The 26,883-nt window shown below is 51.4% G+C and overlaps 2 protein-coding genes across 2 annotated transcripts in view; one reads left to right on the top strand and one right to left on the bottom strand.

Annotated features, from left to right (window-relative positions):
• LOC308052349 (olfactory receptor 14A16-like) overlaps positions 1-26,883 on the bottom strand; it is a gene marked incomplete at its 5' end in the record, with an annotated part of 255,248 nt that overhangs the window by 17,336 nt on the left and 211,029 nt on the right. The window lies entirely within an intron of this gene.
• Positions 10,190-11,563, top strand: LOC308052347 (olfactory receptor 14A16-like; the record flags this gene model as incomplete). The annotated part of the gene is made up of 1 exon (XM_080364430.1): positions 10,190-11,563. The coding sequence occupies one exon, from the start codon at positions 10,190-10,192 to the stop codon at positions 11,129-11,131; it is 942 nt and encodes a 313-aa protein (XP_080220556.1). The 3' UTR covers positions 11,132-11,563.

Below are 26,883 nucleotides of genomic sequence, written 5' to 3'. Positions count from 1 at the left end.
TTACAGATTAAGGGTAAGGTGTCCAGTAAAGGTGATGCTGGTTCTGCATGGGCAGAGGAGAGGCAAGACATGCCAGGATTATCTTGAAGAACTACTGCAGTTCATGTGTCTCAAGTATTTGTTTAAAATTAAGAACAGCCTTAATCACCACCCATTTCCTAGAGTAGGAGACTGAAAACACAGACTCAGGGAGGTTCCTTATCTTTGTAGTACTCTTTGTCTTCTTCTCCTTTACACCTCCTCTTGTCAATATTCTGGAATGAGCTGGAGCTGTGAGCAGCCGTGACCCTCAGAGAACCCAGCAGCAGAAGGACCCTGCCCTGCCGGGGGTCGCTCCTTCCCCCCCAAAGCTTCTCTCCTCAGTGTTGCTGGGCTCTCCCAGGCAGGCTGAGCGCTGACCCTGGCAGGCGGCAGAGTCCCTGCCCGGCACAGCCCTGGGGTGCAGGGACCCTGCTCTGCAGGACAGCCTTGGGCACCCCTGCCTGCACATTGACATTTACATCCCACAGCCACCCTGGGGAGAACACAGCATTCAAGTCTGACACTGTCACTCTGACAGTGCAGAAGGCAATTCCTGCTCTGCAGCGCATCCTCCCCTCTGATCAGAGAACCTCTGAGAGCTGTACTTACATCTCTCGCAGGCTCTGCAATGTGACAGCTTTCTGAGATCCTAGCATGATTTGCAGATGCAATGCCCTGCAGCCACAGGCTTCATATCTGAAAGGATTTCATTTCCAGTGACCTCTCAGCATCCTCCCAGCCCAGACTGCGTTTCCCTCTCTGTGCCTGGCTCCTGTGCCCTCAGTGCTGCAGGCAGAGCCCTCAGCCCTGCTGCGTGTGCAGAGGAGCTGCTCCTGGGCAGAGCTGTCTCTCTGCAGCTCTGCCGCTGCCATGAGCTCCCTGTGTCCCAGGAGCCCAGCCCAGCTCAGCAGCACAGGAGCAGCCCATGATGTCCCTTTCTCTGTCCCCTCTGGGCTCCTTCAGGTGTCCCTCAGGCTCCAGGGGCACAACTTCGAAGTTGAAGTAATCAGTGATGTTGATTCTCTCTACTCTTCAGAGACACTTCTTTCCAGCATTGTATTTTTCATTTTAAAAAATGAATCGGTATGAGAATCATCTCTTCTTGACCCATCATTAGACAGGACACCAGGAATATTACAGCAAATTATCTAATTTCTGCAAACTAGGGAAGGAATATCTTCAGTTAAAGGAATTCAGGCAATTTGTTCTGGTTTTATACTCCTAGGTCTAGAGAGACATTCATCAATCTTTGGCCATGTCATGTCAGTGCACACAGGCACTTGGACACTTGGTATTAGGTTTCTTGTGCAGGTCAGAGCTGGGCTGGTGCCACAGCTGGGGTGGCTCAGCCCAGATGTGAGGCCATGTCCTCAGCCAGGGACCTGACTGGGGAACTGGAGCTGTCAGTGCTGCAGACAGAGCTGTGACACGGGTGGAATGAACTGCCAGGCAGGGTGGCAGGAGTGAGTTCATCTGGTCTCAAGGACAGCAGCCTCCAAGCTCTAGCAACAGCCCAGATCAGAACTCAGTCTAGATCTGGAAGGCAATTCAAGGGCCCATAATGAGCTGTTACTAGTGCAGGAACAGTTAGAGGACAAACAAAGACACTTGGTAGCTACTGATGAATTTAATAAGAGAAAGAGGTGAGAATCCCTGTGTCCTCTTGTCCTTCATCTTCACCAGCCATGTGTCCCAGGCCTCTATGACTTGAAACAGGACTCTGCAGAACAACCAGCAGTGGATGTGGATCAAGTCAGGGGTCACTGGAACTAACACAACCCTCTCCAGTCTATGGGACAGCAGGGGCAGCATCCCAGGAGCTGGGACAGCAGGACCATGTCACAGTGAGGCCACTCTGCACCATCTGTGAAAGCTCATGGAGACTGGGGGGACTCCCTGACCACTGGCAGCTCTCACACAGTGTGTGCACTTTTCAAAATGGCCCATGGGTGAGCAGGGGAACTAAGGGCTGTGCCCCAGAGCATGTCCACTGGGACCCCATTTCTGGGTGTCTGGAAGAGAAGGTGACGGGGTTTGCCCAGGGCAGGTTGTGCCTGTCCATCCTCTTTGCTTTCTGTGAGGAAAGGACAGGGTTGTGGACGTGGGGAGGAAAACAATGGCCCATTACCTGGAAATCAGCAAGGCATTTAGCATCATCTCCCACAATATTCTGTGTCAGTGTGTGAGTAGATAGATAAAAAACAACTTGGATGGTTGAGCTTGGAAAGGTGCTGTAGAAAGGGAGAAAGTTTCCAGTCCTGAGGACAGTCCAGCACTGGAAGCTGTTTCCCAGGAGTGCGCACTCACTCTGTCCCAGAAAGTGACCAAGATGTGTTTGGATAAAGCCCTGAGCAATCTGATCTGACCCTGCAGTGAGCAGGAGGTTGGTCAAGACACCTCTTGAGGTCCCTTTGAGCCTGAATGATGCTCTCCTTCCTTCTCCTTCATGTTTTCAAATTAGGGAGAACTCTCAGGTTCTCCGAGACCACAGAAGTAATTCACATGAGGTGCAGGGCTGCTTTACAAGTGCCTCCAAAGAGCCCTGACCACATCTTTTCCATCCTTTTTCTTTTCCCCTGACCCAAGATCTTATTTTTTGCTGTCCTAATGCCTCTCCAGAAAGAACAGCCTGTGTTGTTAACCCTGTCAGAGCAGGTTGTTCAAGAGGTGTCAGCATCCATGTACAGAGTCTGCACATCAGCCAGACACAAATCCATCATTATAGAAGTGGAGATGAGGCACTTGACCAACTTCTTGCACCCAGATATCAGTGTGACATGTCTGCTGAGATGCCAGGGAACACCTAAAATCTATGTCAAGGGTATGTGAGTCCTGGTTGGGTATCCTGGCTTGTGTCCTGACCCATGTGGTGCTTCAGGCTGTGAAGAGAATCAAAACCAGCCATTGGACTGGGGTAGTTCTATTTTACACGTGTCACAAAGGACAGATGAGGGAGCTCAGAACTCCAGACTCTGCGGCACTGTTGGGACTGCAGAGACTGGAAATGCAGGTGACAATGTGTGTCAGTGCACACACATAAAGATTCTGGCTTCCTTTGTGCCTTTGCACTGACCTGGGATCTGTTCCTTGGCCTTCTTTGTCTCAAAAAGAAACTGTTCTCCTATGCAAGCTCCACATCACACCACATAAGAAATAATTAAAGGGTAGAAAAATAATGAAAGCAGCACAATTTGGGGGTAATTCTGTCCAAGAGGTGTACTCTTTAAATGATTAAAACAAAGAAGAAGTGAGAGAAAAAGCATTGTTCTAAGAAACTCTTTCAAGATCAAACTGCTGAGATGTAGTAGATGCTTGGAAAAGCAAGAATGACTGTAAGGAACGAAATTAAAGAGATTTAAATCATCATGGTAATCAGTGAGAATGAGAAGTTCCCTGTTACTGTTATCAGTGACAGCACCACTGTTCACAAACATCCTTCAGAGCATCTCCATTTTTCCTGGGCTCCAAAGCTCATCCTGCTCAGAGTTTGACAGGATTGCTGCAAACCCCTGTGACCCAAATCTCTACAACTGTCTCTGCTCAACAGCCTTTTACCCCAGGAAGGGGAAAACTGCCAATGCAGACACCAACCCAGTGCCCAACCTGCCTGGAGAGCCAGGACAGTTGTGCCACAAAACAGCCGCCTCTGAGGGAACCTGGAGGTGATGGAACTGAAATGGTTTCAACTCAAATCATAGAATCAGAGAATCATGGAATCATTGAGGCTGGAAAAGACCATTACGAACATGGAGTCCAACTGTAAATCAAACACTGCCCAGTCCACCACTAAACCATATTCCAAAGCGCCAGATCTGCATGTCTTTTAAACACCTCCAGCAATGGAAGCTCCAACCCTGAGCTGGTAGGACACCATTGGCTGCAGTTGGACGTAAGATAGTGGTCATGACTGTGAGTTCAGCCCTGGCTGGCAGAATGTCTCACACCCTCACTGAGGAGGGCAGGGGGCTGGGAGATGGGAGCACTTTTCAGTTTCCAGATCCCAGCACAGAGCCCAAACCATCCTGCCCTTGGACTCTGGATCCCATTTCCTGAGATGCAAAGCTGGTGGCCCTCTGAGGATAATCATGTTAAAGGCATGAATAATCCTTCAGGTGTTTGTGTAAATTGTCTAGGAATGTCAGTTTTTAAAGAAAAATAAAAGTTTAACACTCACAGTGACCACAGGAAAAGCCTTGACAAACATTGGAGAAAAATCTACCAGGTCCCAGGGGTCAGGGCTCAGCCATTCTGGTGATGAACAAGCATCAAGGACTGACATTGCACCAGAGCCACCTCCACATGTCCCTCACCACCTGGAACCAGTGTCTCCAAGTCTTCCCTTCACCAGCCTCCAGGGACAGGGACCTGCACTGGTTGTTTCCTTCACAGTTGTGTCAGTGATGGCCCTTCATGGGGTCCCAAACACACTCAGAAACTTGGGGTTTGCTTCTGCCCTTCACTTCATTAGAGGTTTGTTAATTCTCTCAGCATCTGCAGTTCAGGATCATGGCACCAGAGGGCTCATTATCATCTAAAATGCTCTTAGAAGCCAAGACTCTGTGAATCATTTTCCTAAAGGCTTCAAGTCTGGTGTGGATGATTAAAGAGATTTCAGAATAGCCAAACAGAGAGAATTTCCCTAATAAATAGCAATAAAGCCTAATTTTTTCTACTTCCTTCTCTGCTCGTTCTTCCCTCCCTTTCCAGAGCAGGTGGCATCAGCAGCCTCCAGTTCATATTGATGTGGAGCGGCTCCTGATAAAGACTGAATATGTCACCAAAGGGGGTGCGTGAATCACTTTGTGAGTGAGGAGACAGGTTAGGGCAGCTCAAGAGGAGTCACACTCCTCTGGACCAAGAGGTGGGTGTCCCTGGCAATCTCAGGTGCCACAGCACAGTGATGCTTGTGTTCAGGAGCTGGTCAAGTGACCCATCTCCTGTTCTGTAATGGTGTCTGAGTTTGCTCAGGTCACCCCTGACTTGAGCTCCATCCACTGCTGGGTGTTCTCCAGACTCCTGCCTTCAGGAACCAAGTCCCAGGAGACCTTGCTGGTGAAGATGGAGGCAAAGAAGCCATGAAGAACCACAGTCCCGTCTGATTCTACTCTTCTGAAGTTCAGCAGCAGGCCCACGTTCATCCTGTCTATTCTCTTACTGCAAGTGAAGCTCTGTCAGCTCATCTTGCTGCCCTTCCCGTGCAGGTATCAAGTCCAGGGCAGCTTTGTCATCATCTCCACATCCATGGCCAAGGTTTCTAAATTCCTCCTTTGCAGCTTCCCCTGATCCCACCTCCTGCGTGCTGCCTTTTGCCCTGCAGCTCCATCAGTTCAGAGGAGCAGCCTCACGAAATAAATGCTTCTGTTCATAGGTACTTGGAGGGATCAATCTTGTGCTTGGAGCAGCCTGTCCTGTAAGGATTATCAGATTTCCTGAGCTCCTTCACCCTTCAGATCTACTTCCATGTCACCACTTTGCCCACCATCCCCCAGTATATCTAAGTGTTCTCCTCTGGATTCTACCAGCCTGCTGCTGGCCTTCCTCCCTCCCCTCTGGTTCCTGGGACCCCACTGCTTCATGGTCACGACAACCAAGGTGGACACTGATGTTCACATCCGTCTCCAGGGTTTCCTTCTTTCCCAGTTCCAGATCCAGGTGAGCATCACCCGTGTTGGCCCATCAGGCAGACATGTTAAGCAGTTGGCTCAAGATCCTTTGGACTGTTGGCAGCTGCAGCTTTGACTGGCCAGTGAATGTCAGGGCAATTACAGTTCCCCATAGAAACCTGCTCATTGACTGGTGAGTTGCTCGAGTTGCTGACAGAAGATCCATTTCTTCTCCACGATCAAGTAATTTGTAGCACAAAACATGTTGTCACCCTGTACTGGGTTTACATGGCAAAGTCTTGGAACTGAGGGTGCGTGTGGGTGTGCTACAGCTGTCACCTCTCTGAGAAGACAACAGGAGTTTGACCAATGTCAGACAGAGCCGATTTCAGCTGCTCCAAGTTGGACCCACTCCTTGCCCAATCTGAGCCACTCAGTGATGCTGGCAGCACTTCTGGGATATTGTATTTGAGAAAGGGTAAAAAACGCTGCACAACAGCAGGTGGGAGAGAGGAGGGAGGAGATGGGAGAGAAAAGCTCTGCAGACATCAAGGTCATATCCCACAGGGCCCAAGCAGGTCCCTCAGCAGCCCAAATCCTGCTCTCCTGAAATCCTGCTCTTGGCCTTGATCTCATCTCCCAGGAGCCTCAGCTCCACTTTCCCATCCCTGACTGTTCCATCCTGACAAACTCTTTCTGGTTTGTAAGTGTGAAGTCCCACAGGGCACCTCACCCCACTGACTTCTCAGTCACCCGTGTCAGGAAGATGTTGTCAATGAGCTCCAAACCCTCCTGGATGGCTGGTACCTTGCAGATATTGGGATATCTCAGGTCTACCATGAGGACACGGCCTGGAAACATGAAGCTTCTTTCATTTGTCTGAAGGAGGCCTCGTCTAATTCCTTTTCCTCACCAGCGAGTCTGTAGCTGATGTCCAGTCACCACAACACTGCCCATGTTGTTCTGCCCTCTCATGCTGACGCCTCAGAATTCAGCTGACATTGTCTGTCCCCAGGCAGAGCTCCACACATTCCTGCTGCTCTACCATATGAAGGGAAACATCAGAAATTCCAGACCTCTGGCATTATGAGTATCAGACACCCAAGACCCCACTTTTTAACCAAGAGATGATATTTATAGTGTCCTCTAACGCCTCACGCTGTTATGTTTGCAGAGACACCCTCATCAGGATAAGCCATCTGTGTGCAAACATTAACAGCTGAGAAATGGAGCTTCAGTCAAGGGGGAGTCCAGACCTTGTGAATATCTGGTGTTTGCCCATCAGAAATCTCTGAATTGTAACAAGATGAAATGAGGAGTTCTCAGTGACCCTGAGGAGAAGGGCCTGGGCACTACAAGGTCCCCACAGCAGCCCGTGGTGCACGCTCACCATGAACAAGGCAGCTGCACACGGGGCTGCATGAGGAGGAGCGTGGGGACCCAGACACCTGCAGTTCTCACCCCATTCGATTCAGCACTGGTGTGACCCACACACACGGGTGTGTGCCAGTGTGCGGCTTCCCAGTCTGGAGCAGCAGGGAGGAACTGCAGAGTGCAGGGCTGTGCCAAGGCAGGTTCAGCACCTTGTGCACATGGTGTGGGGTGCTGAGGGACCTGGGCTGCTTTGGCCCAGCAGCGCTGGGGAGGCTGCAGCAGTGCAGGAGTAGCCTGAGAGTGCTTGAAGGGCGGTTTCAGAGGTGGTGGAGGTTTCTTCAGAGTGGGAAAGAGCATGAGAAAGAAATAATGGCCCAAAGTGCAGCTGGGGAGGTCCAGGCTGGCCATGAGCAGAAAGGAATGTGATGGAAGGGCAGTGCTGTGGTGGAGCAGGTCAGCAGAGGGAGTCTGCATCAGCCCAAGGCTTTGTGCTTCAGGGACCAGCTGGGGAGGATGCAGAGATTTCAGCAAAGGAAGGAAGATGCTCAGACAGGAGCAAGGTGGAGCAGCAGGGGGGATGTCTCCAGCCTGCAGGGACAGAGGTGCAGGGGATGCCACAGCACAGGACAGGCTGTCGTGGAGATGATCAAGGGATGGAAAGAGGCTGAAAGCCCCACCAGACATGAGCTCCTTCTCCCCTTGGCTGTGGCTGTTGTCTGCACCTCTGATGCCTGTGAGGAGACACCTTGTCCTTGCAGCACAGGGGCCTCATGGCCTCCTTGTCCCCAGCCAGGAACCTGGGAGGTGTGGGACCATAGTCCTGCCCTTGGCCTTGCACAGCCCCACATCACACTGTCCCAGGAGGGGCCCTGGGCAATGTGCGAGGGATAGGATCTGTCTTCCCATGGTACAAGGTCAGGGCTTGGCTTTTGGTTAAAGAAACACAACCAGGTTTCCTCAGTATCAGAGATATCTTTACTTTGCTTTTCCTGACCTCCAATTCTCTTCTCTAACCGAACCTGGATATTGTTTCTCAGTAGGTTCCCTCAGTGGGACCCATTAACAGTACCAGAAAATTTGGAGTTTGAATCTGAGTTTGACTTCTTGAGAAGTTTCATCACCTTCCTCCAGGGTCTGAGGTCAATGGACTCAGCATCAAACCCACCAGAGAGGTCATTAAAGCGCCTTGTGCTGCTCCTGTGCTGCTGAGCTGGGCTGGGCTCCTGGGACACAGGGAGCTCATGGCAGCGGCAGCGCTGCAGAGAGACAGCTCTGCCCAGGAGCAGCTCCTCTGCACACGCAGCAGGGCTGAGGGCTCTGCCTGCAGCACTGAGGGCACAGGTGCCAGGCACAGAGAGGGAAACGCAGTCTGGGCTGGGAGGATGCTGAGAGGTCACAGGAAATGAAATCCTCTCAGATATGAAGCCTGTGGCTGCAGGGCCTTGCATCTGCAAATCTTGGTAGGATCTCAGAAAGCTGTCACATTGCAGAGCCTGCGAGAGATGTAAGTACAGCTCTCAGAGGTTCTCTGATCAGAGGGGAGCATGTGCTGCAGAGCAAGGATTGCCTTCTGCACTGAGGGAAGAAGCTGTGGGGGCAAGGAGCAACCCCCGGCAGGGCAGGGTCCTTCTGCTGCTGGGTTCTCCGTGAGTCGGGGCTGCTCACAGCTCCAGCTCATTCCAGAATATTGACAAGAGGAGGTTTCAAGGAGAAGAAGACAAAGAGTACTACAAAGATAAGGAACCTCCCTGAGTCTGTGTTTTCAGTCTCCTACTCTAGGGAATGGGTGGTGATTAAGACTGTTCTTAAATTTAAAGAAATACTTGATACACATGAATGGCAGTAGGTCTTCAAGAGAATACTGGCATGCCCTGCCTCTCCTCTGCCTATGCAGAACCAGCATCACCATTGCTGGACACCTTACACTTAGTCTGACCTGTCCTGTTTTCCAGCCTGCAGACAGGAAGATGCCCCCAGGCAGTGCCTGTTAACAGGCAGGATCTGTAGGGCCAGGGAGAGGGCACAGAGGGTGGGATGGTCTGTGAGCACTGACAGGGAACAGACATGGACAGGGAAAGACCTCCCAGGGGGAGAATCTCCAGGCAGCAGGGAAATGATCAGAAATGAGAGGAAACTGAACCCGGAATGGTTATGGGAGGGAGAAGAGAGAAAAGTCCCTGTGACCCCCTGCAGGTCAGATCCCCCTGTGAGCAGCCCCCTGGCCTCCTGTCCCACCCAGCAAAGCCTCTGCCCTCAGGGCCGGGGGCTCCAAGGCATGAAGCAGCTCCTGTGCAGCCAGAGCTGCAGTTCCTCTGCAGAGCACAGGGGCTGAGAGCAGCTGCCCGGCACTGTTGGTGTCTGGGAGGTGGCTGCACAGCTGGGGAAGGGGGACGCTGTCTGAGTGCCCGGCTGCCTCTGCCCTGGCCTCTCTCACCCCCACCCTCACCGCATTTTCCTTCTTGCTCCCCTGCTCTGGGTCACTGCTGTTGGGATCTTGTTCTTGCTGTCAGGCTCTCTGGGGATGGCAGTTTCAGCTGCAGAGTCACAGCCTGATCTTGTGGGTCCTTTCCTGCAGGTGTGTCCATGGGCACACGTGTCCCAGCTTTGCTCTGACCTGTGGGCTGTGGGCAATGCAGTCTGTGGGGCTGGGCAATGAGCTGAGTCTCCCTCAATCAAATCACATTATTAGGACTTTTTGCTATGTCTTTGAGGTTTCTTTCCAAGAGGTGAGCTCCCCACCAGGATGCAAACCTGTGCAGTAGTACCTTAGTGTTATCTAAGGAACACAGAAACACATCATTGAAAATGCTGTTTGGTTTGTGAAATTAGCTGTGCCTGTCTTGGGCTAAATGTGGGGTGCTGCGACCTTAGGAAAGGGTGAGTTGTCAAGGCTCCACATGTCAATGTTGAACCCCAGTTCTGTTCCCTGCCCCCCGTTCCCATGCCCCCTGCTGCAGAGCAGGGCTGACTCCTCGGCAGCCAGCGGGCACAGGCCCTGCTCCTCACGGCACCTCCAGCCAGCACCACCCAGGGCTCAGACACCGAGCTGGAGGAAGGTCTGGAAAAGGACAAGAGGTGTGGAGCAGGGGAGGGTGTATGAGAAATGGCTTTGATTTTGCTCAGAGAAGTCACTGATAAGTTGTCCCTGTCTTTTCCTCCTATGACAGGTTTCCCATGACCATCAGCAGCAAATGTCCAACAGCAGCTCCATCACCCAGTTCCTCCTCCTGCCGTTCACAGACACATGGGAGCTGCAGCTCTTGCACTTCTGGCTCTTCCTGGGCATCTACCTGGCTGCCCTCCTGGGCAACGGCCTCATCATCACCACCATAGCCTGGGACCAGCACCTGCACACCCCCATGTACTTCTTCCTGCTCAACCTCGCCTTCCTCGACCTGGGCTCCATCTCCACCATTGTCCCCAAATCCATGACCAACTCCCTCTGGGAAACCAGGGCCATCTCATACTCAGGATGTGCTGCACAGATCTTTTTGTTTGCCTTCTTTGTAGCAGCAGAGTATTGTCTCCCCACAGTCATGTCGTACGACCGCTACGTTGCCATCTGCAAACCCCTGCACTACGGGACCCTCCTGGGCAGCAGAGCTTGTGTCCACATGGCAGCAGCTGCCTGGGCCACTGGGTTTCTCAATGCTCTGCTGCACACGGCCAATACATTTTCACTGCCCCTGTGCAAGGGCAATGCCCTGGGCCAGTTCTTCTGTGAAATCCCCCAGATCCTCAAGCTCTCTTGTTCAAACACCTACCTCAGGGAAAATGCGCTTCTTGTGCTTAGTGTATTTTTTGACCTCTGGTGTTTTGTGTTCATTGTGGTGTCGTATGTGCAGATCTTGAGGGCCGTGCTGAGGATCCCCTCTGAGCAGGGACGGCACAAAGCCTTTTCCACCTGCCTCCCTCACCTGGCCGTGGTCTCCCTGTTCCTCAGCACTGCCATGTTTGCCTACCTGAAGCCCCCCTCCATCTCCTCCCCATCCCTGGACCTGGCGGTGTCTGTTCTGTACTCGGTGGTGCCTCCAGCAGTGAACCCCCTCATCTACAGCATGAGGAACAGGGAACTCAAGGAGTCTATAAGGAAAGTGATGACTGTTCGTTTTTCAAAAGCTGTAATGAAGTGACCTCCTGCTTCTGCATTTCACTTGTAATAGGACATTACTAGTTCAACCTGAGGTCTGTAGCTTTTGTGATATTTTTGTTGTTGTTGTTGTTGTTTTGTTGTTGTTGTTTTTTTCTCTTTGTTGTTTGCTTTTCTTGGTTGTATTAATTGACAAATAAAATTATGTCTTCTTATGTCTGCGTCCATATCTACCTGTCTGGTATGTCCCATAGTCTTTGTGTAAATAAGGAGCTCTACTCTCTGTGTGTGTAAATGAAATAAATGCCCCCACAATGCCTTGTTTGCCCAGAATCCTCTCTCTGGGATCTCTGGGGCTGCAGGAGCCATGTCTGTGTGCTGAGGGGGAGTGAGCAGGAGCCACCCTGAGCTGGGTCTTCCTCCCACCCTGACCAGCATGAGCCTGCGGACTCACTCCATGGCCCTGGGCACTACAGCCCACTTGCTCTGCAGAGCAGCACCGCCAGCTCGCAGCTGTATGAGGTGTGGGAAGAGGGGCAGGAACAGCTGGCCAGGTCAGCATAGCTCAGCTCTCTTGGGAAAGGGCTCTGTGGGGAGACAGAATGTTCCAGGAGAAGAGTGGGGCACTGTATGTGTGCAGGAAATACATGGAAAGAGAAACCCTTTGCTGCAGGTGGCAGCTTGGGGCAGGTGGCCCTGGCACTGTGGCCGCAGGACCTTCCTGAGGATCCCCTAGGCCAAATGTCTCATGCTGTCCTGGGGAGCCAGTCTGGACCTGGGTCTGCAAGCTGCCTGTGCTGGAGACCCACTCAGCTTGCTGGCTGGATGGACATTCTCACTGTCCTTCATTCTCACTGGTCCCCACTGCTGTGGGACCCGTTCCAGTTCTAGTGTGGCTGCTCTGCGGGCTCGACTGGGGAGGGGGCAGGGGGTGGCACAATTCAGGAGGGGGTGGGAGGGCTGAACTGGCAAATGGCCCAGAGAAGAAAATACCAGTGAAGGGCTGAAGTGTGTGAGTGTGCAGGGCTGGCACACAGCAGGGTCCTCTCCCAGCCAGGCCTCCTGGGAGAGCCCTGAAGCACCAGCAGAGCAGGGGCTGCTGTGTGCCCATGTTCATGGGACAACCTGTACATAAGAGGAACCCGACTCAGGACAAACACCATTAGCTATTCTTGCATGTTGCGTGAAGGCCTGAATGCAGCACTAGGATGTGCTGCCTTGAACTGAGGTCCCCATGTCCGTTCCTCATGACGTGGGACATGAGGATGGCCATGCTAAGGATCTGGACATGCTGGACCATGGGGCTGAGGCCTATTGTCTGAGGCTTAACAAAGCCAAGTGCTGGGTCCTACACTTGGGTCACAACAACCTCAGGCAGCGCTGGAGGCTCAGGGAGGAGTGGCTGTAAAGCTGCCTGGTGGAAAGAGATGTGCGGGTGTTGATCGATAGCTGGCTGAATATGAGCCAGAATGTTTCCAGGTGGCCAAAAAGGCCACCAGCTTCCTGGCTTGTATCAGGAATAGTGTGGCCAGCAGGACTAGAGAAGGGATTGTGCCGCTGTACTCAGCACTGGTGAGTCCGCACCTTGAATCCTGTGTTCAGTTTTGGGCCCCTCATCTCAAGAAGGACATTGAGGTACTAGAGAGAGTGCAGAGGAGGCGACAAAGCTGCTGAGGGGCTGGAGCACAAGTGTGATGAGGAGCGGTTGAGGGGGCTGGAGCTGTTCAGCCTGGAGAACAGGAGATTAAGGGGAAACCTTCTCACTGTCCACAACTGCCTGACAGCAGGTTGCAATATGGGGAGTCTTGGTCTCTTCTCCCAAGTAGCAAGTGGTAAGACAAGAGGAATTGGCCGCAATTTGCACCAGGGGAGGTTTAGATCGGATATCAGGAAAAAATATTTCCTGGAAAGGGTTGTCAGGCATTGGAACAGGCTGCCCAGGGCAGTGGGGGAGTCACCACCCCTGGAGGGGTTTAAAGGTGTTTAGACGAGGTTCTCAGGGACATGGTTTAGTGCGAGAGCTGGGCTGTGGTTGGACTGAATGATCCCAAGGGTCTCTTCCAATCACAGTATTCTATGATTCTATGATTCTGCCTCAGATGAGAGTCCACAAAGCCAACTCAGTTATGGACACCTGGCACAACCCTGACATTTGTGTGTGTGACTCTGGGAACAAACCCCACTGACCCAGTGAGATTCACCTCAGTTGCCCTGTGATTCTGGATTGTGTTTTCAAAATGACAGTGCAATCGAGGAGGTCCTGGCATCCGTCAAACCCATCTTCAAGATAGGCAGGAAGGAGAATGGGGGAATCACAGGCTGCTCAGCGTGTCTCTGTCCCTGGGAAGGTGATGGGACAAGTCCTCCTGCAGCCATCTGCATGCACTTGGAGGACAAGAAAGAGACTTGTGAACCAAAATGGGCAGGGGAAAGACAGGCATGTTGTGTGTATGAAATTGTGCTAGGCCTTGGACATGGTCTCTTGTGGTGTCCTTATAGCCCGATTGATGCTGTTTGTGCTGAAGAAGTGGATGCTTGGTGGGAAGTTCACTGAAACATCAATCCTAAATATCATCTGCGATGTAGTGTCCTCTGTGCAGTTAGTGTGTCATCCCCCAGTGAGCAGCATTTGGGCCAAAACTGCTGAAGGTCTTTATTCTCCCTCTGTGCTGTGATGGAGATGATGCAAAGCTGAGTGAAGACCTTGAAGAACCTCACCTGGTCAGTCTGCTTAGGGAAGGAGGGTGAAGCAAGAAGATGTTCAGGGCTCTCTTCAAACCTGACTGACTCTATGCTCCTCCTGACTTTCCCCTGGACACGTTTTTGAATATAGAATATCTGCAGAAAAGAAAAAAAAAAAAGGGAAAGAAGAGGAGATAGAAATGATGTCAACATAAAAACAACAGTTACTGCAAAGAAACTTTCTCCACTAAAACATTTAGAGGGAAATACATTTGTTCAATTTGATACAACAAGCATACAATTATCTAGTCAGGCCGCCGGCTATGGGGGGGGTGATGGATGGGTTCGATATTATGAGTTCAGCTGAGTCTCAGACACTCATAATCCAGGCCGAATCATGTGGCTGTGAAGGGACAGTGGGGTCAGTTCTATGTCTGGAGGTGACAGCCCAGCAGCAGGGACATGGCTGGGAAAGAACCTCTGCCCAAGGGCCCACAGGTCTTACTAGGAAGAGAGACGTGTTGTCATGTCCATCCCACCTGAGAACATGATGGGACATGGGCAGGGACATGGTCGTGTCTGTCAGAGAAGCTGAAAGGCCAGCAGCACTCATGGGATTTAGAAGATCATGGAGAGGTGACTTCTCTCTGGTCAGGTAAAAAAACACAAGAAGCCTAACGGGTTGGGTTCCCTGCATGAAGGGCAGTTTCTGAGATGGTCGAGCTTTTCTTGATAGTGGGAAGAAGCAGGAAAGAGAAAAAAGAAGTCTACTTGGAAGGTGAGGACTGGATATGAGGAGGAAGAAATGTCACTGGAAGGGCAGTGCTGTGGTGCAAGAGGTGACCCAGAGGGAGCTGGATCAGCCCATGGTTTGTGTGCCAAAGAGCAGCCAGTGAGGCTGCAGACACAGCAGTGAAGGTGCAGAAATGCTGGGTGAGAGCAGGTGGGAAGCGAGATGGGTGTCTGCAGCCTGCAGGGAAAGAGGGGCAGGGGCAGCACGGTGTGGAACAGCCTGTGGTGGAGATGGCAAAGGGCGCTGTAAGGCTGGAAGGGACCCACAGAACCCAGGTCTGTGTCCCCTTGGCCAGGGCAGTTGTCTCTGCCACTGACCCCAGGAGCAGACATGTTGTCCTCATGGCACTGGGGCCTCGCTGCCTCCTTGCAGCCCCATGGGGAAGCTGGAAGCTTCCAATGGAATGGAAGGAAAATGTGTCAGGGCAGGTTCAGGTTGGACATGAGGAAAAGGTTCTTCAGCCAGAGGTGCTGGACACTGAACAGGCTCCCCAGGGAGGTGTCACGGCCCCAACCTGACAGTGTTCAAGAAGAGACTGGACAACGTCCTCCGACACACGGGGTGACCTGTGGGGTGTCCTGTGCAGGGACAGGAGTTGGACTCCATGAACCTACGGGTCTTTCCAACTCAGGACATTCTATGATTCTATGAAACACTCGGTCAAAAGTCCATGTTTTCATTGTCCAGATGAGATGTAAAACATACACATCATGTGCATGTCCACTGTGTGCATGTGGTGAGATGAACCCAAGGGAGCACAAATGCAGTCACCTATTCCTGGGGGTGCCATAAAGGTCAGTGGCACAGAGATGGTGTTCAGGGTTCTCTTCCAACCTGTGTTATTGTAGGATTCCATGAATCTTTTCCTTGGAGATCTAAAATGCCCCAGAGTAAATACAGCAGCTCCTCTGAGGAACGTTTCTCCACTCAAACCCTTGATAGGAAATCTATCAGATACATTTGAGGAAAGCAGCTCAGTTTGATCTGCTCACACACTGGACCACAAGGGGGGTGATGGTGGGTACGATGTTGTGTGGTCACTGTGAGGTCACTTCTACCTCTGCAGGGGATTGGCCAACAGCAGGAACACGGCTGAGAAAGGACTGTGAGGTCACACACACCAGACAAGCAATGGGGCCCAATCAGCATGGCTTGATGAAAGGCAGGTCCTGCTTGACCAGCCTGATCTCCTTCTGTGACAAGGTGACCGCTGAGCAGATGAGGGAAAGTCTGTGGTGGGCAGTGAATCTGCCACACGGGCTGTGGGTGTTGTGTCCTTAGACTGCAGTGAAGCCTTTGACACCGTGTCCCACAGCATCTCCAGGAGAAGCTGCAGCTCGTGGCCTGGATGGTGTATGTGCGATGGGTAAAGAACTGCCTGGAAGGCATTTTAGAGCCATTTGTCCCCTTCCTGTTCACATGGGCGTCCCATGAATGCATCACTGCTCTACCCCAGTGTAGACAGGCACAAGGCCTTCTCCACCTGGACCTCTCACCTCACCAATGCCACTGGTTTCTCCAGCACCCTCATCCTGGACTCCCAAGATAGTTTGACAAAGCCTTTTTTCTACACCATCCCCACATCCCTGCTCAATCCCCTCATGTACAGTTCAAGGACCAGAAAGGTTGGGTACAAGCGGGACATTGAGAAAAATGGTCAGGAAAGCTTTGAGGTCCACAGCGAGCCCATATCCATGTTGGCAAGCTGCTCTCTCTGAAAAGGCCCAGAGGACCTGGACAGCATTTGCTGTGTCCCAGAAACTCGCCTGGAAGGTTGGGATATGGAGAAGAGGTTTGGTCTGGGAAGGGACAGACAGGGGCTGGTGGAACTGGCTGGTGTGACCGTGAGACGTCTCTCCAACACCTCAGAAAAGTCCTGGCTCTCAGGGAGGCTGCATGGTCCTCTGAGAAAGAAAATAGCAAAAATGACTTAACATGGAATCATAGAATAATTGCGGATGGAAGAGACCATCAAGATCATCGAGTCAAACCATAACCTAAATCTGGCTCTAAACCATGTCCCTAAGAGCCCCGTGTATCTGTGTTTTAAACACCTTCAGTGATGGAGACTCCACAACCTTTCTGGGCAGTCTGCTCCATTGCTTCAAAACCCTTTCCCTGAAGAATTTGTTCCTAATATCCAATCTATACCTCCCCGTGTGCAACTTGAGGCCATTTCCTCTTGTCCTATCACTTGTTACTTGGGAGAAGAGACCAAAGCCCGCCATGACAAAACCTCCCTTCAGGCAGCTGTAGAGAGTAATAAGGTCTCTCCTCAGCCTCCTCTTCTCAAGGCTGAACAGCCCAGCTCCCTCAACTGATCCTCGTGAGACTGGTGCTCCAGACCCTTCACCAGCCTTGACACCCTCCTCTGAACTCTCTCCAGCACCTCAATGTCTTCCTTGCCATGAGGGGCCTCAAACTGACCCCAGGATTCAAGGTGCAGCCTCACCAGTGCCCAGTACAAAGGGGTGATCACTTCTCTAGTCCTGCTAAAGCTCTGATTGAATCAAGGCTTGAACACCTTGGTGTGACCCAGTTGGTGACGGGTTGGACTGCAGACTCCTGAGGTCCCTTCAGCCTCAGTTCTCTCATGATCCCATTGTGATGTTGGGCTCTGTTTCAGACTGGAGCAGAGCAGGCGATGATGGGGCAGGATCCACCTGTGCTGTAGGTGACCATCTAAACCAGCATCCCAGCCAGGGAACCAGCCAACACCTCAGTGTGACTCGCTCTGGGCAACGTGTGAGGAGTCCTGGGCAGGGCAGGTTCAGAGGGCATGGGGCGCTGTGCGAGAAACAACATGATCTTGGCTTCATGCCTGCAGGCCCATCAGATGTCAGTTACTGAAAGAGTATTCCAGACCTTGGCATGGATTTAGGACACAAATGTGTTCAGCTCCAGGGACACAAACACCTGGTGCCAGTGTAGATGCCCTGGGAACCCCTGCCCAGGCTCCACCTGCACTGCACGGTGCTCTGGTCTCCCCAGGTCCTGTGTGATAGATGCCAGTACCAGGCCAGCACCTCAGGTACACTGGGCCCTAAAATGGCACTGGCTGTTTATGGTGAGACAGCTGATGACTGATGTACTAAGGGTAGGAGAAGAAATATTGGTCTTCCCCTGTACTTCTATTACCAACACTCTCTGATTTCATCTCCCTTGTCATTCAGGAGTTCCCACCTCTCCTGATTCAATGTCCCTGTCCAATGACAACTTTCCAGCACTGTCTGGACGTTTGCCCTTCCCAGTGCTCTCAGGTTTCTCCTCCACTTGCTCTTTGGTCATTCAGTGGCCTCTCAACTGTCTGGTTTCTGCTTTGAGCTTCAGGGAGTTACAAACTTGCCCCGTTCTTCAGAGCTCTAATTGACATGGCAGTCAACACGTTCATTGTGTTTATTTCTATCCTCTCCTGTCTCTCTGTCTAAAGCAGTTCTTGTGTGGGTGTCCCTTGTGGATGCTGGACCTCATCAGATCCACTTACACATACAGCTGAGGAAAGTGTTTTGCTGTTGATTGAACTGTGCCATGTTTGCACAGGAGAGCAGGTGGAGCTGGTGCACAGGAGCTGCAGCATCTCCTGCAGAGCTCAGTGGAGAAGTCTGATGGAGGAAAAGTGATGCAATCTCTGGTGGCCAAGAAGGGAACCGGCAGACTAGGGGCGGGGGTGAGGAGCCAGGTTGTCCATACAGTGTCCAGCCTCAAGGACTGTTCTCCTGCCTGTCCAGATGTCTTCAGGAGACCCTCGGGATCAATGTCCAGTGTAGAATGCTGCTGTCACTTCTTCTATACACTGGAAAATGTCAGAAAACAACCTTGAAATAATAAACCTCCTTCATTAGATCTTTGAAACCTTCCTCAGCAAGTGTCCCATTGAAACCTCTACAGTTAGTTCTACAAATCTGGAAGGTTTAAAAAAAATACAGAAAGAAACAATGCTCGTTAGGCCTTTCTGCGTTTAGTGAACCCCATGGCGTATTTGGTGCTGAGTCCATGAACCTCAGATACCAAGCACAGACTGAAGAATCTGCTCAAGAAGTCCAAGCCAGAAGCAAACTCCAAAGTACCTTGAAGCATTAATGGGCCCCACTGAGGGCTGTTACTGACAAAGCCTCCCAGGGACTCGTTAGAGCAGATAATTGGAGGCAGTGATTGCATCAGGCACAGGCAAAGTGCAGCAGCTCTGATGCTGAGAAAGCCCTTGGCTTGTCTGATGAAGGACAATGGCCAAGCCTTGAGCCCCTGTCCCTGGAAGGGAGATCCTGTCCCTCACGTGTGGCTCAGGGCTCTTCCTGGGGCTGTGAGGAGTGCGATGCCAAGTGAAGGACAATGGTGTCATACCTCCCTGTCTCCCTGAGAGGGTGCAAGGAGGCAAAGAAGCCCCATGACCATGATGACTGTGCCTTTTCTTAGGCCTTGCTGGCAGGGACATCAGCCATAGCCAAGGGGACAAAGACCTTGGCTCTTTCAGGGACATCCAGCCTTGCCAGTGCCCTTGGCCATGTCCACCACAGTCCATCCTGCACTGTCCCAGGCCTGTGGCTGTTTCCCCACAGGCTGCAGACACCCCATGCGCTTCCCCACCTTGTTCCCAGCCCAGTGTGTCCCCACCTGTGCTGCTGTCTCTCCATCCTCACCACCTGTTCCTGGAAACACAAAGTCATGGCTGATCCAGAGTCCCTCTGAATGATCACAGCAGTGCACTCAGAATGACATTTCTTTATCCTGAGCTCCACTCTGGACCTCCAGAGCTGCATTTTCTGATGATGTTCGTTTCTCTTGCTGTTTCTCAACAACAACAAAAAAATTAAAAATTGACACCATCTTGGAAAGTGATTTTCAAGATTTCTGAATCTACAACTGCCCATTCTTGTCATGGTTTTACCACAGCCACCAACTAAGTCCTTGATAGGTGCTCACATCCTGCTCCCAGGCCCCAGGTGGGATAAAGGAGAGAACCGAATGGGAAGGGAGAAAATTGTGATTTTAGACAAAAAATTAATAAGACAATAAAAATAATACACTACTACTAATAATGTACTTATACTAATATATACATAAAGCAAAATATATGACGCTAAGTGCAATCCCCCACAGAACTCCCATTGTGCTGAACAGGCAGCCCAAAAGAAGAGAGCACCCTGGTCCTGAACAGCTGATCCAGGCAAGAGAAAGTACAAGTGCAAAAGGCAGAGAGGCCCAAGGGCCAACTGAAAAACAGCAAAACATCATAAAACTGAACTAACACTGAACTCGCAATAGAATGGAACTTCCGAACATAGCTAACCAATGTAGCCAGAAAACCAAAACTAAGGTGCTGGAAAAGGCATCTCCAGCTTTATAGCGAGCATGACGCTAATGGCAGAGAATAGCTTGTTGATTGACCTGTATGTCAGTCAAGGTGCTGTCCTGTCTGTGCCTGCTTGACCAATTTGAACATGCAGCTGCACTCCAGAGAAGTCCTTGGTTTCACTGACAATAGTCCAGGTAAATTAAACAGAAATAGATAAATTAAATTAAGAAAATACATTCAGTGCTATCCCCTGTGTAAATCCAGTCAAACGGAGCAGCCAGTCCTGCAGAAGGGAGCACCTTGGTCCTGAACAGCCCATCCCAGCCAGAGAGAGCAAAAGGGCAACAGGCAGAAAGGCCCAAAGGCCAACGGCAAAATGGCAGAACGGCAAAAGGCCGAACTGACATCGAACTCCTGACAGGATGAAACTTCTGAATGGAACTGACCAAACCAGCTGCAAAACCCAAAGTAACGGATGTAACAAGCCCCAAAGCCGGCTCCAGCTTTAGACTGAGCATGACGCGAATCATAGCGAATATTTCAATGATCAGCCTGCATGTCAATTCAGGCGCTGTCCTGTCTCTGTCTCCTCCTGTCAATTTTCATCTGTGTCTGGATGGCCAAAGAAGTCCTTGGTTTCCCTGACAACAGTCAAGATACCAGTGAGTTCTGACATTCCTTTCATAGCAAATGGCAAACACTGTAAAGCTGCTAGAAGACAAAATGAACTCTATCCCAGGGAAGAAACAGCGTTACCTCATTATTCTCATAGTAAATCTGAACAAAAGACTGTACTGGCTGTGAAGGAGAGAGGTTCAAAATGCATGAAGAAACTTAATCCAATTTCAGTAAAACCAGCACGTTTCCTCAGGCTCCCCTTCACCAGGCTAAAGAAGTTTGGGTCTCTCAACATCTCCACACGTGACCCAGACTTTCTCTGGCCACACGACAGCTCCTCCCGTTCCTCCAGAATGGGGAACCTCACACTGGGACACACGGCTCCAGATGTGACCGTACCAGTGCTGAGTCACGATGGACAATAACTGCCCTTGTCTGGGTGGCCACGCTCCTCCCAGTGCAGCCCAATGTGCTCATGGGCATGTTCCTGCTCAGCACCACTGAGAACTGGCTGAACATCGAGGCTCAGGGGGTTGTGACCAGTGGCACAAAGCCCAGCAGGAGGCACCATGAGGAGCACTGAAGGACACCATATCCCCACCCAACAGGTGTCTCTTGGGTCCCTGGAACCACCTCAGAGCCAAGGGGGAGACCACTGCCTGTATGGGGTGGAGGAGATAGAGTCTGGGATGAGGGTCCTGGGGCAGTTTCTCCTGGTTGTTCATGCAGCAACAAGCTGGGCTGGATATTTGGAGAGAGGAACTCTTCCTAAGGGCCTCCAATGGGCTTGGGGATGATCTAGCTGCATTCAAGGACCTTTACGTCCTTGTTGTAAAAATATGTGGGGCCCAGAACTGCAAACAGAACTCAAGATGAGGCCGCACTAATGCTGAATACAGCAGCATTGTCACCTCTTGACCACATGGCCATGCTGTGTTTGATGCACACCAGGATGGGGACTATTGTCTTGACTGTTGGGGGACAGTGTTGCCTCCTATTGACCCTGTGGCCAACCATCACGCCAGATCCCTTTCTGCAGGGCTGCTCTCCAGCCACTCTCTCCCAATCTACACTTGCACTCAGTGTTACTCTATCCCAGGTGAACAATCCAACTCTTGGACTTGTTCAATTTCATGCCCAGTGCTGGGTCCTGCACTTGGGTCACAACAACCCCAGGCATCACTACAGGCTCAGGGAAGAGCGGCTGGAAATCTGCCCAATGGAAAAGGCCCTGGGGGTGTTGATGGACAGTGACTGAGCATGAGCCAGCGTGTGCCCGGGTGGCCAAGAAGGCCACCAGCATCCCAGCATGCATCAGGAATAGTGTGGCCAGCAAGACCAGGCAAGTGATCATCCCTCTGTTCTTGGCACTGGTGAGGCAGCACCTCAAATCCTGTATTCAGTTTTGGAACCCTCACTACAGGAAAGACCTTGGGGTGCTGGAGTGAGTTCAGAGAAGGGCAACAAAGCTGGTGAGGGGTCTGGAGAACAAGTCGGATGGGGAGCAGTGGAGGTAACTGGGGCTGTTCAGCCTGGAGAACAGGAGGCTGAGAGGAGACCTTGTCACTGTCTACAGCTGCCTGAAAGGAGGTTTTATCATGGTGGGTGTTGGTCTCTTCTCCCAAGTAACAAGTGATAGGACAAGAGGAAATGGCCTCAAGTTGCACACGGGGAGGTATAGATTGGATATTAGGAACAAATTCTTCAGGGAAAGGGTTTTGAAGCAATGGAGCAGACTGCCCAGAAAGGTTGTGGAGTCTCCATCACTGAAGGTGTTTAAAACACAGATAGATGGGGCTCTTAGGGACATGATTTAGGGCCAAAATTAGGTTATGGTTGAACTTGATGATCTTAAGGGTCTCTTCCAACCACAATTATTCTATGATTCCATGATAAGTCACTTTTGCTCTTTTCTTTCTCAGAGGACCATGCAGCCTCCCTGAGAGCCAGGACTTTTCTGAGGTCTTGGAGAGACGTCTCATGGTCACACCAGCCAGTTCCACCAGCTCCTGTCTGTCCCTTCCCAGACCAAACCATTTCTCCATATCTCAACCTTCCAGGCGAGTTTCTGGGACACAGCAAATGCTGTGCTGGTCTTCTGGGCTTGTTCAGAGAGAGCAGCTTGCCAACATGGTGATGGGCTCTCTGTGCACCTCAAAGCTTTCCTGACCATTTTTCTCAATGTCCCGCTTGTACCCAACCTTTCTGGTCCTTGAACTGTACATGAGGGGATTGAGCAGGGATGTGGGGATGGTGTAGAAAAAAGGCTTTGTCAAACTGTCTTGTGAGGGCTGTTCTGGGCATCCCAAAGTCAACGATGAGGGTGCTGGAGAAAACAGTGGTATTGATGAGAGGTCCATGAGGAGAAGGCCTTGTGCCTGTCTACACTGGGGCAGAGAGCAGTGATGCATTCATGGGATGGCCATGTGAACAGGAAGGGGACAAATGGCTCTAAAATGCCTTCCAGCCAGTTCTTTACCCATCGCACATACACCATCCAGGCCACGAGCTGCAGCTTCTCCAGGAGATGCTGTGGGACACGGTGTCAAAGGCTTCACTGCAGTCTAAGGACACAACACCCACAGCCCGTGTGGCAGATTCACTGCCCACCACAGACTTTCCCTCATCTGCTCAGCGGTCACCTTGTCACAGAAGGAGATCAGGCTGGTCAAGCAGGACCTGCCTTTCATCAAGCCATGCTGATTGGGCCCCATTGCTTGTCTGGTGTGTGTGACCTCACAGTCCTTTCTCAGTCGTGTTCCTGCTGTTGGCCAATCCCCTGCAGAGGCAGAAGTGACCTCACAGTCCCCTCCACAGACATTGGTTCCTACTGGACTATGAGTTCCTGAGACACAGTGATCACACGACATCGTACCCACCATCACCCTCCTTGTGGTCCAGTGTGTGAGCAGATCAAACTGAGCTGCTTTCATCAAATGTATCTGATAGATTTCCTATCAAGGGTTTGAGTGGAGAAACGTTCCTCAGAGGAGCTGCTGTATTTACTCTGGGGCATTTTAGATCTCCAAGGAAAAGATTCATGGAATCCTACAATAACACAGGTTGGAAGAGACCCCCAAACACCATCTCTGTCCCACTGACCTTTAGGGCACCCCAAGGAACAGCTGATGGCATTTGTGCTCCCTTGGGTTCATCTCACCACATGCACACAGTGGACATGCACATGATGTGTATGTTTTACATTTCATCTGGACAATGAAAACATGGACTTTTGACCTAGTATTTCATAGAATCATAGAATGTCCTGAGTTGGAAGGACCCACAAGGATCATGGAGTCCAACTCCTGTCCCTGCACAGGACACCCCACAGGTCACCCCGTGTGTCTGAGGACGTTGTCCAGTCTCTTCTTGAACACTGTCAGGTTGGGGCCGTGACACCTCCCTGTGGAGCCTGTTCAGTGTCCAGCACTTCTGGGTCAAAAACCATTTCCTCAAGTCCAACCTGACCCTTCACTGGCACATCTTCCTGCCATTCACTCGGGTTCCTTTATTGGTCACCACAGAGAAGAGATCAGTACCTTCCCTTCCTTCTTTCTTTGTGAGGAAGCTGTAGCCACCATGAGGTCTCCTTTGAGTCTTTTCTTCAGCTCTGATGCTCAGAAACCCCTTGTTTTGCTTTCTGAAGCAGAAAGGAGGAGCCATGAGCTCCAGCAATGGGAAGGGGGATCCTGTCCCTCACACACGGCTCAGGGCTCTTCCTGGGACCGTGGGATGTGGGTGTGCAAGGCCCAGGGAAGGACAACACTGAGACAACAACCTCCAGCTTCCCCATGGGGCTGCAAGGAGGCACCGAGGCCCCAGTGCCATGAGGACAACATGTCTGCTCCTGGTGCCAGTGGCAGAGACAACTGCCCTGGCCAAGGGGACACAGACCTGGGTTCTGTGGGTCCCTTCCAGCCTTACAGCGCCCTTTGCCATCTCCACCACAGGCTGTTCCACACGGTGCTGCCCCTGCCCCTCTTTCCCTGCAGGCTGCAGACACCCATCTCGCTTCCCACCTGCTCTCACCCAGCATGTCTGCACCTTCACTGCTGTGTCTGCATCCTCACCGGCTGCTCTTTGGAACACAAACCATGGGCTGATCCAGCTCCCTCTGGGTCACCTCTTGCACCACAGCACTGCCCTTCCAGTGACATTTCTTCCTCCTCATATCCAGTCCTCACCTTCCAAACTGTACTTTCTGATATTTTTTTTTTCTGTTTCCTTCTTATTCCCACTATCAAGAAAAGCTCGACCATCTCATAAACTGCCCTTCATGCAGGGAACCCAACCCATTAGGCTTCTTGTGGTCTTTTACCTGACCAGAGAGAAGTCACCTCGCCATGGTCTTCTAAATCCCATGAGTGCTGCTGGCCTTTCAGCTTCTCTGACAGACACGACCATGTCCCTGCCCATGTCCCGTCATGTTCTCAGGTGGGATGGACATGACAACCCGTCTCTCTTCCTGGGTAAGACCTGTGGGAGCCTTGGGCAGAGGTTCTTTCCCAGCCATGTCCCTGCTGGGCTGTCACCTCCAGACACAGAACTGACCGCACTGTCCCTTCACAGCCACATGATTCGGCCTGGATTATGAGTGTCTGAGACACAACTGACCTCATAATACCACACACACTCATCCCCCTCCTTAGCACCCAGGACCTGACCAACACTGAACGGTGCTCTACACACTTCTACCCCTGCCCCTCTTTTCTCACATGCCGTAGACACCCATCTCGCTTCCTCACCTTGTTCAAATTATTCCAATACATTTCCTACTAACAATGAGAGTGAAAAGCTCTCCTCACTGGAACTGCTGTACTTCTGTTAACACAGCACATATGTCCTCTTTTGCCTTTTTTTTTTTTTCCTATTCTTCCACCTATTCTCTCTGCAGAAACCTGTCCAAGGCAAAAATTCTGTCAAATCACAGAATAACTCAGGTTTGCAGAGAGCCCTTGTCTCACTCATCTTGTCTGACTCTCCTGCTCAGGGTGAACCAGGTGAGGCTGCTCAAGGCGTCCACCCAGGTTTGCATCATCCTCAAAGGCACTTAAAGTGCTGTCTCTTATATCTTGGAAAGGGAGAATAAAGATGTTCAACAGTGTTGTCCAAGTGCTGGTCACTGAGGGATGACACCAGTAACTGGCTACACACAGGACTTTGTACCACTGGTGACATTTGTGCTGGATGGTTCAGCCAACTTTCCACCCAGCACCCGCTTTTTGAGCCCCATCAACACCACTCTGGCCAGAAGGAGACCATGTCTGAGCCTTGCAAACGCCCTGTACACAACATGCCTTTCTTTCCCCTGTCCCTTTGGGTTCAGCAATCCCTTCCTTGTCCTTCACATTCCTGGAAATGGCTGCAGGAGGCTTGTCCCATCCCCTTCCCAAGGATAGAGGAAGGGTGTCCAGCCTGTAGTTATCCCAGTTCCTATTCCTGCTCTTCTTGAAGATGGGTTTGAGGTCTGCGTTTCCTTAGGACCCCAGAACCATTCTGGTTTCTATGGCACTTTTGAGATCACAATCTGGAATCACAAGAAAGGGTGACAGAGCAGTCTGGAGCACTTGCAGTGATCGTTTTCAAGGCAGCTGAGATGAATCTCACTGATCCAGTGGGGTTTGTTCCTGGAGTCACACACAGAAATATCAGCGTTCTTGTCAGGCATCCATATCTGAGTTGGTCTCAGGACTCCTTGTTCACCCAGGGATGCTCAGAGACAGAGTGTGTCCCTTTTACACACAGAGGCAGGAGTCACAGTGTCCCTCTGGACTCCTGTTGCCACTCCCAAAGAACAGGACACATCTTACCTCTGTGCTGTGTCACCTGCTCTGCACTCATCTGACATGTCCCACGTCATGAGGAATGGACACAGGGAGCTCAGTTCAAGGAAGCACAACCCAGTGCAGCATTCAGGTGATTTCCATAGGTTGTTCCTCCCCAAATGAAGTGACCTCAGGATCTCGTCTGTCTCACAGGTCTTCATGGAATGGAAAGGAATAGTTGATGGTGTTTGTGCTCACTCAGGTTCATGTAACCTCACGTACATGATGTGCGTGCTCACATCTCATCTCTACAAGGCAAACATGTACTGCTGAACTATTCATTGATGAAGATTTGAACCTTCCAGCTCTGCCCATAGGAGATCACCTCTCTATCTGGAAAGGCTGTTCTGGGGCCAGCTCTGTCACAGCAGTGCCCATTGCCTGTCCCTGCCTGCGCCCACAGCACTGACACACAGCAGGACGGTGACCAAGCTGCCAGAGCACTCAGGCCTTGCACCCACACTAGGGATGAGAAGGAGAGTGTGGAGTGGAACCAGAACACCTCTGGAAGAACAAGCGCTGCTGCTCCCTGGCAGGGCTGCCAGGGTGGACTCTTTTACCCTCCTCTCATGAACACAGGAACC

The sequence above is a fragment of the Nesoenas mayeri genome (genome assembly GCF_963082525.1).
Source record: "Nesoenas mayeri genome assembly, contig: SCAFFOLD_40, whole genome shotgun sequence".
Classification (NCBI taxonomy): Eukaryota; Metazoa; Chordata; class Aves; order Columbiformes; family Columbidae; genus Nesoenas; species Nesoenas mayeri.
This window is presented reverse-complemented; position numbering and strand designations above follow the sequence as displayed.